The sequence below is a fragment of the Ischnura elegans genome, chromosome 11 (assembly GCF_921293095.1).
Source record: "Ischnura elegans chromosome 11, ioIscEleg1.1, whole genome shotgun sequence".
NCBI classification, from domain to species: Eukaryota; Metazoa; Arthropoda; class Insecta; order Odonata; family Coenagrionidae; genus Ischnura; species Ischnura elegans.
Genome location: NC_060256.1, coordinates 103026274 through 103043107, shown reverse-complemented (window position 1 = coordinate 103043107; position 16834 = coordinate 103026274). Strand labels below are relative to the sequence as shown.

Sequence of the window (16834 nt, the reverse complement as noted above, 5' to 3'; positions counted from 1 at the left end):
TATTTGGGAGAGCATTTTATTTAGCAGAAATGTTAAGGCAGTTTTTCCTCAGCAAGTGTCACTACAGAAATGCTAGGTGTGGAACTAGTTTTTCTAGTATGTAGCAGGTGTGGCACTACACTTTTTCAGCAGGTGTGATGTGACAAGTTTGCCGCAGGTTTGATGCGACAAGTTTGCTGCAAGTTTGATGCGACAAGTTTGCTGCAAGTTTGAAAAAGCGTAACTAGGAGGCTTGATTCAAGCTTGCCGCAAGCTTGCAGGCTTGTCATGACAAGCTTGGTTAGTGATAGGTGTGCGTTTATGATCGAGATTCGCTACATACATCGAGATCCAAAATTCATTAGTCGACGTTCATTTCGTTCGTTGGTCCTCAAAATAATTTTTCTGGAATTTCTTAGTTTGAAAAAATTGGAAACGGAATCCACAATGGACTTAGTGTTCCCCAAAATTTAGTACTTGACGTCATTTCCTTTACTTCTGCATTTATGAGATATAGTTATGCGTAGCTTTCTATCACAATAACATAATTTATGCAACTAGCGCATATGCCTTTCGATTTTGATTTTCTAGTACATGTTCCATTACGAAGGCCTCGCTTTAAAAACTCTTCAGTGAGCATTTTAGAAAAAACATGGAAGTGGGATTGGTGGATCTTAAAATTGTCATACTTCACACATTAGAATAATCAAAAAAAGGTGAAATAATTTACGTTTTCGTATAACCAAACCGGCAATTTCGCCCAATTAAGCAGCAGCTACGTAACACTTCAGTAGCCTAGGCTTCATCTCCTCCAATACAACCTTCATTTTTGAAGACCAGGCGTGGGTAATCCACGGCCCGTACTTATCCCTTAACGGCATTTCGAAATGGCCCGCAAAACGATTAAAAGCAATTAATTTTACCTTATAGATAGTGCTCAGTAAGACTTTGGATTCCTTAAAAAATTAAACTAATATTTTACAAACAAAAGTGACCTGAGAAGGCTGTTAATTGCACCCCATATTGCCATACCAACTTAAGATAAGAGCCTGTGCGTTGAGTATGTGCGTGCGAGTTTTTTTTCCGACACCTACTTTCTATGAAAAGATGTAAAACTTGCTGGGCATGAAATGCCACGGGGCCGCCATAATCTTGCACACAGCGTAATAATCACTATGCTCACTACAAGTAATTTCTAATTTGTATGTAATAAATATAAATTAAAATAACCTTCGACCATCTACCTTCACGGAGTTCAGAAAACTACAAATAGTACATATGCTAGTTAATGAAATATGAATAGTGCGGTTCCCTGCTCTAGACATAGGAATATAAAAATTGAATCGACTGAAAAACAGGAATATTCCTGTTTACCTTCCTGTTAAATCTAAGACCATCTAAGGCATCTCCCGAACATCTCTGGAGGCTCTCTCGGGCAAACTAAATGCTTTACAATACCACCAATTCCATCATATGGGGATTTTCCATGGCTTGTAGCAAAGAATGTCCATGATGCCATTAAGGAGAAATCCTGGTAATGCTTGCAAAGGTTGAGAAATATTTTGCATTTCTTGTACCGTCCTGCACAACCATCACAAAAGTAACTCAATTTTTTTACTATAGTAAAATTTTCCTTAACAAAGCAAAATATTATTCTTTGGGTTTCATAAACAAAAGCTACATCATGCTCTGAATCATCTGACAAGATGCATAAACTGGAAATAATAAGCTGTTTAGTCAGGTGATCTAGAGTATAAATCACAACAGGGTGTACCGTACAACTATCACTTGTCCAGTGATTCCCTTGCGCCTCATCCTGGATAACATATGAGTAGTTCTCGCTGAAGTCAAAGAGAACAGCTGCTTCATGGGGTCCAAGATTTTCTTTCATTTTCTTAAGGTAGTTTGCCTGTACCTTCGTAATAAATGAATGTGGCACCAGTTTTTCCACTCTTTCAATTTAAGTTGATGGGTACTCATCAAATGTCACCGTGAAGTTCACCAGTTTGGAAACCCACTGACTGTATGAAACTTCATCTCCGGGGTCACATTCTTCAAACTTTTTCAGCAGTAAGCTTTTCAATTTTTCACGTGAAGGACACTGAGAGCAATGTCGCAGTATACAGTCCCTATTATTTCTAGAGCACACGAAATAACCAATTAGGTCCTGGCTTGTTTCCTCTATATTACAGGCACTAAGCAATAGGTTGACATTTTAATGAATTATGCAAAAACACACTGAATGTGTTCCAGGACATCCTGCTACCACAATTTGGACCTGCAACATTTTGGACCTAGGTTGCAGAATTTAGAAAAGCCAATTTTAATTCTGGGGAAGTCAAATTTAAAAGTGGAATACAATTCTTTCAAGTTAGCAAGTAATAATCTCTTCTGAACATGTACATTTTTGGAGATACTTATGGAATCTTTCTTTCCAGGCATCATTCTGGAGTACTTATCACTTTCATAGAAAGTCCTAACTAATTGTAATGTTTTATTTTTGCCTTCCCTTTTCTCAATTCAGGTGCAGCTAATTTTCCATTGTCTCTGAAAAGTTCTGTTGCTTGGCGGGCAGTGTACTCACTCTCATGAAACTCTTCCATTACTTTCTTCCTGCTCCATGAAGTTGGTACCAATGATAACAGATGTACCTTTCCTTTATGGGTGCTTGATGAGTCAACTTTTTGTTTGATTAACCCGTCAGCGTCCAAAGTTTTTTTTTAAATTCACACATATTTCACTTTTAAAAAATATGATACATATGAACTTCACACAAAGAACACCATTCAAACTGACTGAATAATGGAGGAAACCTTCTACTAAGTATGTGCACCGACGTGTATGCTAAAATTCGCGTATTAAATACATTGCCGGAGCATTGGCTCAGCACTGGGTGCCCTATGGCACCCGTGGGCGTTGACGGGTTAAGTCTATGAGCACATCTATATCATGAACTATATGAAGTAGTTCTTTTGGCAGTTTTGGGTCATCCTTTTCTGGAGATTTCTGGAGATAATTCTTTATCAAGAACTCTTTTAACTTTCCTTTTAAAATTACTGCATGCTGACTCTACTTTCCTTTTAGCGTAGGTTGACCTTCTGTGAGATGATATGCCATGAAATTTTAAAGGTGACGCCTCTATATCTTGCAGCGTTCTGTTAAGTAGCTCAGTTGATTTTTCTTGGGATACTGTTGTTTGAAAATTCAAAATACTATCACTGCTGTCACTATCTACTGCTTCAACATCAGAAAGCTCATTTCCAAACCTGGAGTGTTCCTGTACTTCCTCCCTACATGGCTGGCATACTTTCATTCCTGGCACTAATTTCCGAAGAGTTGGGATTTTACAGGCCTTTTCTGTAAATTCAAGACTTATATTTCTCAGTGATTTTGATATTTTCTTCTTGTGGCTCTTAAAAGGATCAAGACAATATATTTGGTAGGTTTCATACTTTTTCAACTAGTATATTCTGTGATGTTCGCAGACATTGGATAGGACTTCCCCAGGTACACCACTTCTGAGAGATAACAGCTGTTTTTCAAGCATACTCATGATCTCAATTTTGTTCAGTTGCACCACTGGTGTGTAGCTTTTTTTGAGGCAATCAGATGCAGTTACTTTTCCAATGCTGCACAGTTCAACAATTTGCTCATTTTGAAGCATAGTGGAGACACTAACCTTTTTTAATGTCAAAGTTCACAATGAGCAGCTTCGCCTAACTCATAGCACACACAATTAATGTACAGGTAAAAATACACTGATCGTACACACAGAATAAACTTGGACACCCGTGGAGCATCTTTACACAAGAAGACTTGGCAGAAGATTAAAAGTGGTACCCTAGAATCTATTTTGATTTGTCATGCCCTCACTGCGATACATTGTAACACTTTATTCTTCCTAGAGGTTGCACTTAATTCACTTATTCCTTGGGGAGATGGAATAACACTGAAAAGTGAGGCTGAATAGGTGGGATTGCATTACCTTCTCAAGTTTGTCATGTAATACAATCATATGTGAGGCAGGGGAGAAGGGCACATAATGTCAGCATTATCTCTCCCAGTGAAATAGAAATTTAATACTCCAGTTGCCATCAAGGAATGTGGATATTGGTGACAACCTGCTGCATATCTATAAGTAATACCATTTGCTCTGCCAGCTCTTCCATCACTAACGGGTTTGGAAGACCGTACTTCTTCTGTGAAAGTGAGGCTAACTTTGTACAACTCCAGTTCAGCGGGGCTCATTTAATCACTTTTTCACAGATCTTAACAAACTTGTACATGTGCTTATGATGACCACTGGTTTTTTGGATTAGTGATTTCTAAACACGAGGAAGAACATGATGTGAAAGTGAAATTTATGTACCCATATCGAAAATCCCCATGTGATGGAATTGGTGGTATTGTAAAGCATTTAGTTGCCCGAGAGAGCCTCCAGAGATGTTCAGGAGATGCCTTAAACACATTGAAGTGTATTATTTAAATACTTTTATTGAAATTAGTATTTCCATTTATCCTCTAATGCACAGTAAGAGCCTAATGTATTTTGATACCAATTTTTCCATAAACTAAACACTTGAAAAATGGGTAAATTCCAGGAAAAAAAGCATCATTTCACATTTCTGAGCCATTTGGATTTTTTTACCCTAAGCTGCCACAAGCCAAGTATTGCTATTAGAAAAAATGTATGAACAAGAGCCACATTCACTAGACTACATGTTTGGTCTTAGATTTACTGACCAATATTTCAAATATATCCTCATGAAGGTATGGTTACACTTATACTTATTATCTTACAGTACGTGTCCAAAATCCCTCTCACAGGGGCAGAAAAAAAGTAAAACCTGAAATACTCATAGTGGCAGTCAAAACACCACCATTTTTATTTCACAGTATATTGGAGCACATATTAACCTTCAATTTTAAAAAAAATTGGATGAGTTAACTGCTCTGCCTTTTCGTGATAATTCTGAAAATATGAAGTAATGTTTTTGAGCTAAAAAAATCTGTTAATTAACAACTGTTGACATCATTTTGGCCAACATAGCAATGCAAGGAGAATAAAAGACATTACTATGGAAGCTATGTACTTGGATAGACAAGGGGTCAAAATTTCATTCAAATATATTATGTGGTTTCTGAGTTATGAATTTTTACCCTGTGCCCTGCACTCTGGAATTTGACTCCCACTAGCACCACTTCTGAGCAAACATCTCAAACTTTGACTCCTCATATCTTGCAAACTATGAGAGTGAGAGAGGAAATATTTTACATGGGTCATTAGTAGAGATGGGTCGAATAGCAGATTTCTCGAATTCGAATATCGAATTCGAATATTAAATCATTGCTCGAATATTCGAATACCTCGAATTTCGAATACCTCGAATACTAAATGATGAATGCTGGAATGTTTGACTCGGTTGCCTATGCAGCAGGCAACACAAGATTTTGGGGAGTAATTTTGATTTCCTTTAAATGATTCGAACAGGAATTTAGCTGATTAATGAATATTTTAATTTTATGGAAACAATTGGGCATATAATTAATTCAACTAACATCGCTTTACCCCCACTTCTGCTGCCAAGTGCTGGCTGACAATCTGAGGCATTTTGCAAAATACAAGCTCTTTTCCACCGGATTTTCTTCAATTATTTTCAGTCCATCTTTGGGAGTTCTCACGAGATAAGAAGATGAATTTGAATTGCTATCAGGGAGAAACCAAATATTCTGAGAAAATATCCCTTTGTCTGGGACTGTAACAATAAAGATTTATCGCACCACTCATTAATTGTAACTTGATATATGCGTTCGGAAAAAAATACCGCATCAACTTCCGAGAAGCTCTGCTGCTCATATCGAGTTTCGCCAGAATGCTAAGTCTCCGTCGTATTTTGACATTTATTTCTTTGCGTAAAATGCTTAAATAAACTCAGAAATACGTCGTGTTTGGTCTCATTCTTTTTTAAATTACGCGCACATTACTAATATTTCAATTCAATAGAGGTGTAACATCAATTGACGAAAGTCATTCTTAGACACCTTTTGTGCTAATAGATGACTCATGCAGCGGTTGACTCCCACAGAAATGGGGAACTTCGAAGCTGGTAGGAAAAAAAGGTCAGTGGGGAAGAAAAGGGAGGGCCGGAAACACGTTTCTATTGTTCTCGTGTAACTTGGTATTTTTTCGAAGCTAAGGTCTTCGTAATATGATCCCTGCGCGAGCTGTGACCTTTTTTTATTTCGAAGAAGAGGAAAGCCTCAGAGGGGGGGCTAGTGCTGAATGGAGAGGGATACCGGATCTTGGGAAATGCGCTAATGTAAGTATCCCACGGTACTCACACAGCAGTTGACCTCCAGAAATGGGGAACTTCGAAGCAGGTAGCCAGAAAAAGGTCAGTGGGCGAGAAAAGGGGGGAGGGCGTGAAACACGTTTTTATTGTTCTCGTAACTCGATATTTTTTTCGAAGCAGGGGTCTCCGTAATGCGATCCCTGCGCGAGCTGGGACCTTTTGTTTGATTTCGGAGAAAAGGAAAGCGTCAGAGTGGGCGAGGCGAGTGCTGAATGGAGGGGGATAGCGGATCGTGGGAAATGCCCTGAGGTTGCTATCCCACGGTACTGAGGTTCTCCTGGTGGGGGGAATCGGGGATTTTCGCATTTTTCACCCAACCATTTTCGGTTCCCCTCGTCGAACTCTTTTCACCGCTAAAATCCACGAATTTGATGTAATTCGTCAACTTGCGTAAAACGGCGCTAAATAACTACAGTTCTCTACATTTTTCCGAGTCAACTACCAACGACGTGCGTGCGACAGTGTATGACGCGAAATTCAAAGTATTCGAGGTATTCGAGGCGGTACTTTTCGCATAACTATTCGAAACCTCGAATATCGAATACTTTCTAATATTCGAGGTATTCGAGTATTCGCGGATACTATTCGCACATCTCTAGTCATTAGATAGGTGATAGTAGCTTGTGACAAAAATTTCATTAAAATCCGAGTCGGTGGGTGCCATGCCTGGGTGAACTGACATGGAATGACCCTGTAGGGAATATTGAAGATCAGTCTGGAAGTGAATCGTAAACATCAGTTCAAGGACATTAAGACCAATCCATCAATATCTGCGTGTGATGGAAGCGACGAAGTCCAAGATAGTGAATCCGATGGCGACTTTGGCGTGATAGCAAATGCTTAGCTCTATCCAACAAAATGCAGCTGTCCTTTTATGAGGTAATTTCCAAATAAACCAGACAAATTTGGAATCAAGTACTGGGTTTTGACAGATGTGAAATGAAAATACAGCCCAAATGAAATTCCACATTGTGGCGAAGATGTTGATATGCCATCAAATCAAGCTTTGGGGAAATAAATAGTTACTAAAGTGACCGTAAAATACAAGAATGCAGGAATAAATGTAACTTGTAACAATTATTTTCCATCCATCCAGCTGGCAGGAAGTCATAAAAAAATGGAATACTTCTCTTGCATGGACGATCTGAAAAAATCAGGCGTGACGCACAAATATCCATGACCCCTAAAATAGCCATGTAATCCATTCAACGCGAGTGTTCAAAAATACCTTAGGCCATACTCTTACGTAGAATCAGGCAAAATAGAACAATAATGTACTTTCACTCAGCAGCATGATCTCAGGCGACACCATTTCCGAAACGAATAAAAGAATACCAGAGACCATCCTATTTCATAATAAAAACAAAGCGGGAGTAGACATGATGGATAACATGTATCAATTTATTTACACATCTCCAAATCCAACGGCCATATCTCCACGGGCACAAAAAAGAAAAAGGTGCCAAATACCGTCAAATTGAATCATTGCACCAATTTCCTTTCCATTTTCCAAATTCCTTTTCATGTTCAAATGGCTGGTGTCTTAACACCCCCTGCCACACGCTTTTAAGCGGCTTGCAGGTTAGTGAGTAGATTAAGATGTAGATGAATAAATCTTCCAATGAACGCATTCAGCGCAAAAAAATATTTTGTGGAAACAGCGCTGAAAAAATACTGCCTGTCTGAGCTTTACAACAAAGTAATAAGTTTTAAAAATTTTAATGTAAATTTTGTAAACCCAGTACCCCTATTGTTTAAACATGTAGCACAACTTTTGTATTGAGTGTATGTATTTTCATTATTTGATTTGCAATCAACTACTACATACGGTTTAATTCATGATTCTTTAAAATAATTGTTATTAACTTTTGACGACGGAAATAATATTTAATAATGTTAAATAGTGTTCTTAATGAACTGATTCAACAATTATTACGATTAAACTGAATATTGGTTGAAAATTAGGCGTTTTATTCCCAAATACATTTTAGGGGTCAAATGACCCCTAGCCGTCCTTCTACGTAGCGCGAAACTCCCGTCCTCCTAGTGTTCATATGAAAGTGGCAAACTCTTGCCTATTCATTTGCTATTGCGCACGGCATAGTTTTCTTCTAACTAATGCATAAGATTGCACGAATAACGATAGTAAATAAGTGTGAGTGACCAATGTGTGTACCACATGAAATGACCTGTTATAGCATTAAAATCGAAAATGGCATAAAAATAACTCCAATGTTCGCCAAAAATAACAAAAACTAATTCTTTAAAATTCGTAATTTTATCTTATTTACCCGCAAAACTCATTAAACTGCTAATTTACTCTACTCATCTAAATTTTCCATCGATTTAAAATTACTGCCATAAAATATACACGTTACCACAAAAATATACGCAAATAAAAGTGGAATAAAAAAGTTGACTCTTGAGTGCGACTCATAATTAAGTAGGTACCCCTGTGTGAACGGAAGGGCCATTGTTGAGTATAAATAGCAGAAATGAGTTTTTAAATGTATACTGAAGTGCCGTTTGTAGACGAGGCAGTTGTAGTAAAGCAGGGAAAGAGTTGTAAGAAGCAGTAGAAAGCACGGTCTTTAGCGAGCGCGCCATGTGCAAAATGTTGAGCAAAAGGTATTTAAAGTGAAGCCCTGGTGTTGTAGTGAAGGCTTATAGAAAAACAAGGAAGAAAACCTGGTGAAATAACGGCAATAATAACCGTAGGGGTGAATGGATTCTATCTGCGTGAAATTCCATGGTAGCCATTTGCAGCGCTTTTTCTTTTTTTTCATTGACTGAAATCTTTTAACATGGCAGTGGACATCTACGAAAGGAAATAGCCATGAATAGGGACATGCAAAAGTCGCAAATGCGATAACGCGAATTTTAACGCGAATTCCGTGGTTTTCCCGCGAAATACGCGATTTCCGGGGTTTTCCCGCGAATACGCGAATTTCGTGTTAATTGCGATTTTCTCCAATTTATGGGCGATTTTCACTAACGCAGACGCTATTTTCGCAATTTTTTTCTTCTCCTCATGCTTCTTCCACGAAATTGTTTTTCGAGGCGTACATTTAAGCCGTAATTTTTTCACGGCACCGTGCAGTGAACGGCGATCGGCGAAAAGTCGTCGCGTTTGATAGTAGCCTCAAGGTAGCACTGTGTGTATTTCACGCCATAAACGGCGCACCGCCGGGCCAGATTTAACCTTGCCTTGCTGACTGTCAACAACACCGTGCCATCAACTGCGCGATACGACTCGTTTGAAGACATGCATTGAGACCAATGGTTATTTGAAAGAATAGTGCCTTGCCGTTGACGACGGCCGGAGCAAAGCAAAAGTCTGAAAGCGGTAAAAAGTGGCTGTGCGCCGTCTATTCCGTGAAATACACACGGAGCTACAATTGTGGCAGCTTTCAGCCGAAACGACTTATCGCCGGCTGCCGTTCTCGGCACAGCGCCGTAAAATTCAGGCCACTTTCCGACAAGACGACTCTGGATTTCACGGCGCTGTGGAGGGAACGGCGGCCCGCGGAAATTAGTCGCGTCGGTGAGCGGCCAATGCCGTGAAAAAATTACGGCTTAAGTATACGCCTCGAAATACAATTTCATGCAGAGCAGAAGGAAAAAAATGAAAATCGCGTCTGAGTTGGTGAAAATCGCCCATGAATTGGAGAAAATTCATGATTTCCACAAGGAAATCTCTCGAGGAAATAAGGCGACTTGTTTGTCCGGAGGATGTCTAAACCGCATTCACGATGTCTACAAAGTAGCCAAAATGCCATGGGAATCTGATGGTTGACTTAATAAAATTACTGGAGGGTTCAAACTATCCAAATTCTCACATTCTATGAAGAGTTAATTCTTCCGCTGCTAATGACGAAAATATGCGGCAGGACGTTTATTGACCCGGGGGACGAAAGGCGAAAATTTTTGTCTGAGATTTTCCTACGCAGGCCTAATGCCGAAAATACGTTTCCTTGGTCTCCTCATTTTATGACATTCGTGGGTTTGCAAAGTCTTAGTTTCGGGACCCAACACAGGCCAACACCATGGACTGGCAAAATCTGTAACTGCCGAAATCCCGAAGCATGAACCTAGACCCTCGTCTCTTATTACCCCTCTTTGTGGCAAGGGACCGCAGTCATACAATTGTTCATTCAGTTAGTTTGCGAAATAAATGTATGTTTATTTTTCAAAAATATAAACAAAGAATTGAATTCTTTGTCTTTTGGCAGCGTTTACAATTTTTAAACAAAATTGTACCATAAATATTAACTCACATCTCGATTTCAGTATAAAATCAACATGGAAATTGTTAATGCATTAAATTCGTTAATGCTGACATGTCCAACATTAATGCTCCATACAGAGGGGACCGAAGAGTCTCACGGAGCGCAGTCCTGCATTCATGCTAAGGAGAGAACTCCACCGTTTTGAAAGAGTTAAGGAAGTTTAAAATGAGCCTCGAGAATATTCATAAGAGTACTTTTTTAGATAAAACCACTTATTACATCTGCAAAACATGAAAAATTCTAAAGCAGCTTCTGTAAAGTCAATACCTATGCAGATGGCTGAAAAGGCATCAACCAAACTTAGTTCTCTTATGGTAGAAGACCTAAGCAGAAAAATAGGTATTTGAAAAGATCTCAGTTTTTGATCCCCAAGAAGTTACGTCTACAGACATTAACCCTGGCTTAAAAACAAAAAATTCATGGCCTGGAATCAATGGAGACAGAGAAGTTGATGTTGGGGTTGGGAGAATTACAGAAATTACCACAAAAGCAAAATTCCCGGGGTAATGTATTTAATGTAATTAAAGCAATCCAGGAGCTCAAATGTCTGAGACATCGTTTGCATCTAAGCGCCTTTAAGCGATAGGATCCCCTCTGCAAACATGGACCGAGAAAGATTTATTTCCTGCTATAGCACTGTGTTAACAAATAAGAGAACAAATCGCACGAATAGAAGGATCAACAACTTTGCTATTTCCACATAATATTTTATTAACATCAACCGTGGTTTCGTTACAGAGTAACATTATCAAGGTAATGTTACTACCACCTTGATAATGTTACTCTGTAACGAAACCATGGTCGGTGTTAATAAAATATTATGTGGAAATAGCAAAGTTGTTGATCCTTCTATTCGTGCGATTATGGATTTCCATCAAGTTACGTCCTCTACGATTAATTATAAGAGAACAAATGTAAAAGATGACAACTTGATCACAATAGCAATATTTCATTTGAAATTACAGACGTTTAAAAGTAATTTCTCTCTATGTAAGCTAGGTATGTGTATAAGCGAAGGATAAAATATGTAAAATAGATGAATTCAGTCAATAATCCATGTATATTATTGCCTAAATTATTCCCGGTCAATAATATCCTAAATTAAGGGCAATGGGTGGGTCACTGGAAAGATGGCTCTCAATGGACATCAATTATTTTTCCGTTAAAATAACACCGATTTCAGGGGAAAATAACACCGCTTTTGTAGAAAAATAACACCACTTATGGCTATAAAATAACCCCACCTTTTGCATGTCCCTAGCCATGAATATTATAAAACAAAGTGAATATATTGTGAGAAAAAGGTAGCCTGTAGCATTCGGTCTCGATTCCTTAAGGAATTCATTTATTTTTCGGAAATACCTCTTCTTGCATTTTGATTATAAAATGTAATTTCCTACATAATTTATATGAACTTTTAAATACGGCTTGCCTTAATGAGAGTTTCCATAGCATCTGACGATCAATATTAGCTCATTTCCAGTTTCAGGACCACACCACGCGACGAAAGAAGCGATAATTGGTCTAAGAGACAACGAGGCTTTATTTCATTCGTTGGTTTAATCCATTTTGATGGAAATGTAGTACCTCCTCAATCCTGTTGAACCACACCGAATTTGATACCAATGGGTGGACAAAAATAGTTTGCCTAGATTATTTAAGGTAAAAAAATTCACCAAGGGAAAGGACTGGTGTCAATTTTATCAAAATTTGAATTCAAATTTTTACATCTAACACTAATCTAAATTTTATAATTCATGCCACTTAATGAAGGATTGACCGTAGAACAAGAAATAGAAACTAAATGATTATGACTTTTCTTATGATTTAAATTTGCAAAACATTACTTTACCTGTAACTATGTCGGTCGGCACTGCAGTAGTAGAGATAAATGAAGCGGAATCCCAGGTAGAAAATAGCAGCCACAGAGAACCACAATGGATAGAGGGCCATGGCAATCGAGAGTGCAATGAACCTGCAACCTATGGATACGGAAGAAAACCACAGGTTAATGCAGGAAGAGAAAGTTAAAATTCTGAAAATATGATTTACATTTATTGCTCAACAATATAATTACTCTTGTTTGCCATAAGAAAAAAGTAGAGGATGAAAGGTAGTCCTTGCACAAGGTCCGACCGACGACAATACGTGCGGATTATTACGAAACAACATATCCAGAGCACATTCCGAGGTAACCTCGTTCCCCGTTGGAAACACGCGCAACGATGAAAAACATGAAAATGCCTTTTCGCATGCCGCTCAATAAAGAAATGCATAATTGATGTGTGATGCAACACCACCAACCACTTCCAACGCAAGTTTGACAAGTGTGGTGTGAGTACTTTGCAACGTGACTAGACTTGCGCAACGACTCAGAAGCAATTGGACCCCTTTTCGGGAAGGTTGGCAGTTTTATTAGTGATTAGATGACCCAGTGAACTAAGTATTACCTTCTTCTATCTATCTATATGCAATTAATTAAGACTAGTTAAACTATTTCAGATACAAACACAAAATTGAATTTTACCAGATACTAATATGATATATTACCTTGTAAGTGGGCATGGAATGCTGCTCCCCCCTCTCATTACTTTCTTATTATTGCTTTTATTACTTTCTTGATACTCATAATTTTTCCCACATTCCCAACGGCAGCGACATCCTTACGGAAACAGTTGATGCCGTGTCCCTTTACACATCTATCCCCCACGAGGAAGGAATTCTACTTGCTTCACCATTTCCTTTCGCGAGGATCTACACCGTATTCTCCATCCACCAGTCATAAGCAAGATGGATATTCAGTTCGAAAACAATGACGATTTGCAATGCTAAGGAGTGCCGATGGTCACAAGAATATAAATGATTAATGCGATGTTGAAATGATGCTCGGGATCTGATCTGGTTGCCGATATTATTTTCTGAAACTATGTACTCTCGCGATGCCTCCTTGCACTCAGACATCACTCTCGCGATGAGCACCGACTTTTCGTATTCCGACTCGTCACCCATTCCCAAGGCTACTTAAGGAATATTTGAGGTCACCGTTGAAGCTCTGCATCAGGAGGGGCGGGATTTGTTGACTCCCGATTTTTGTTGCGGAGGACCACGGACCAGCGTAAAAAAAGCTCTAGAAATCAATGTTCTTTTCAGAGGTCGATTCCAAGAGCTGCTGATCGGATATCCAGTATCCAGACATTTCATTTACCAGTCTTATCTCTATAGCCTATTCAGCTTAACAATCCCAAAATTCGTTTAATCGCCATAAAACTCTGGTGTCATCCCACCTTATCCTGCGTAGAGTGATCTATAATGATGTTGTTTATGTTAATCATTTGGCTCTTAATAACATAATTCCACTTTTTTCATGATTGCTGATATAATTGGATGTTCTGCTAGAGTAATATAGATGTAAATGAATTTAATTATCGTGTAAATTAGACAATATTTGCACAGACTTCGAAATAAGTTGGAATGCATAGCGTAATGGCTTACAAATATGTGGGTTATATGTATTATGCATTAGAAACAGGTATGTACTTTGGTTTGGAAGTATATCAATTTGTGTATTATTTGATATGTATTTGGCACCACTGCCTTTTGACATGTATACATATAATAGAGCTACAAATTGGCCCTATTTACACTTTTTGGAAGTTTGTGACAATCCATTACGGCGTGCAAGTTTTACCACAGGTAAAATGCTTCCTCGTCTCCGGCTGCTGAAGTCGAGACAAAGATTTAGGGCAAGAGGAGATGCAGGACCTATCAGCGGACCAAAACTACGGCCCGGGAGTACCCGATTCGGCGTTAAGAGCCGAAGGAGCGGCTAAATTCTGCGCAAAATATTTGACACATAAAACGTTAGTCTAGCATTAAAAAGTGTGAGTATTGGTTGAAATTGACTTTCGTAGTAGTAGTAGAATTGAGATAAAGGGTGCGTCGATGGCAAGGTCATTTTGCACCACTACTCAATCGTTTGATTCAAGACTCATTATAAATGGATCTTTACTATGCAATTTTTTAACATAAAAAAGAGGGAAGCTTTTAAATTTTGTTGAAAAGACCTATTTCCTTGAGAAACAAAATTGTACTATTTATATTGGTGGGATGGTCTCCTAGAATAGATTCTAGGTCCCCATTCAGATTGAACCATGTCCGCGCATCACGGTATTTGTCGCACTCTGTCAAGATATGTCGGATGCTTAAAGGGCACCTACACTCGTCACATTGAGGAGCTTGCTTCTCTTCAGTAAAAAGAAAGCCATGAGTCAGAGGGCAGTGCCCTATCCTCAAACGAGTGATAACTACTTCCTCCCTTCGATTGATCCTGGTAGAGGAAGGCCAAGCTGACGTTGTATGTTTCATGCTTCGCAGTTTATTGTTATTCAAAGTCCTCCACGACTCCCTCCACTGTTCAAGTACAACATTTTTTAGTGACCCTCTTAGGTCTTCGTACGGAACTAGCGTTGATTTAATCTCTTCGTTAGTAAGAGCTTCCTTGGCCAACAAATCTGCTTTTTTGTTTCCGCGTATCCCCGCATGTCCCGGAACCCAAAGAAAGCAAACACTTATTCCCTTGTTCATGAGAGTCAGCAGCGTGGCATGAATGTGTTGAACAACTGGATTCATGGGTAAGAAGTCAGAAATGGATTGTAAGGAGCTACGGGAGTCGGTGCATTTGACAAACGAGCCATTTTCGTCACTCAAGGCTTCCAAAGCCATTTTAATTGCGAAGAGTTCCGCCGTATAAATGCTGCACAGCGGATGACTTTCAATTTAATCTCTATCCGTATTTGTTTTACGAAACCAATGGAGGCGTACATGAATAGGGAAAATATGTACCATTAGGTCACTCTTTAAAATGATTGTCCTCAATGTAATCCGGATGCAAACATTTGCAATTTCAGGTACTGACAAGAGTGTCCCGAGGTGGAATTGAGTAAATGCCAGAAAAAGAGATATTTTAATACTTTCAAAGCTATCTACATAGTCAATATATGGTTGCTAATTACGAGAGCAAGATGGTGGCAAGGCAAGCCAGGCGTGCATGTCTCTCCACAGTATTATTTTATTTCTGTGGTTACAACGTCTTCGTTTATGTTTTTCCAACGCAGATAGTGTTTCACTTTTTTGGGATGAGTTGCAGAAATGCTGTTAATGCAATTTTTTTATCATTGTGCTTTATACTGGTTTTGGTGTTTTTAGCCACCCTTCTCAATCGGGCCCAACACTCTCGGTCAACGTGACTCGTCGCTCCCGGGATTTGGCCTGCTTCCACCCCGGCGACCGTTTTTTTTTTGTGGTGGTGTAATTCAGCTGCAAAAAAATAAAGTTTACAAAAAAGTCTTGCTTGAACAGTAGAATCCTGATTTAAGGTTTTTCCGGGGGGACAAAATTTAAAACACCAAATGCGGAAAAACACTAAATGAGGACCTGCCATTTTTTTCAGGTTTTAGGGTCTGTAATGATTGGAATGGCTTTTTATGAATAAAAAATATTATTTTAAGTAATTAATAGGTGCTGAATGCAGCAAAAAATTTTTAATGAAATGTTCTCTGCCCTGTGAAGGTTGGATAATACTTTTCAGGATTCAGCTAAAAAAATGGGTAGTAAAAATAAGTAATGAGAGGATGACAATTGTTTTAATGAAATATTTTATGAAAATTCTAATAAACATCAACTTAAAGTTCCCACTCAGATTATTATTATGGACATTAGTGATTCCATTTTTATGCATATTTCAGAGGTCTCGATGAAATTTAGAATTTTTTCTGTAAAAGTGACATGTAGGTGACTATAGCATTTCTAATATAATAAGAAAAGGTGTAAGTAGGTACTCGAAAAATCATCAGGAATGAGTGAAATAAAGGGACAGCAGAAGACTGCTAATCCCGAATTCTCAACTACCGAATATCTAGTAGGGAGGTTTTCTGGAATTTTGCCAACTTAACGTTTTCTGTTGCCTCGGCGAAACAAGGGATTTATGAGCCTTTAGAAAGCCTCCTATGTGCACATTTTGGATTTCAAGGCCATCCAAAAAAGTAGAATCTTATTTTAGTATGCATATAAGTCGATGGTGATTCAACTCGATGATAACACCAGATTCGTTGTCATATATCCGTGGCCTTATGCAGGTCGAATGGAGCCGGGAGAAGTTGCTTATGCAGCGCGCTGATCACCTTGACTCCGACTCGCCTTGTTTCTTGGCAGCTT

General features: G+C 38.7%; 1 protein-coding gene across 3 annotated transcripts in view; it reads right to left on the bottom strand.

Moving 5' to 3' along the window:
* Positions 1-16834, bottom strand: part of LOC124167497 (zinc finger protein 205-like) — a 127987-nt gene that overhangs the window by 93899 nt on the left and 17254 nt on the right. For 2 of the 3 annotated variants that reach the window (XM_046545423.1, XM_046545425.1), the window contains exon 7: positions 12474-12603. The exons of the other annotated variant lie outside the window; for it this stretch is intronic. In XM_046545423.1, the coding sequence (XP_046401379.1) occupies positions 12474-12603 (130 nt within the window). The remainder of the gene's footprint in view (positions 1-12473; positions 12604-16834) is intronic. 3 annotated transcript variants of the gene reach the window in all.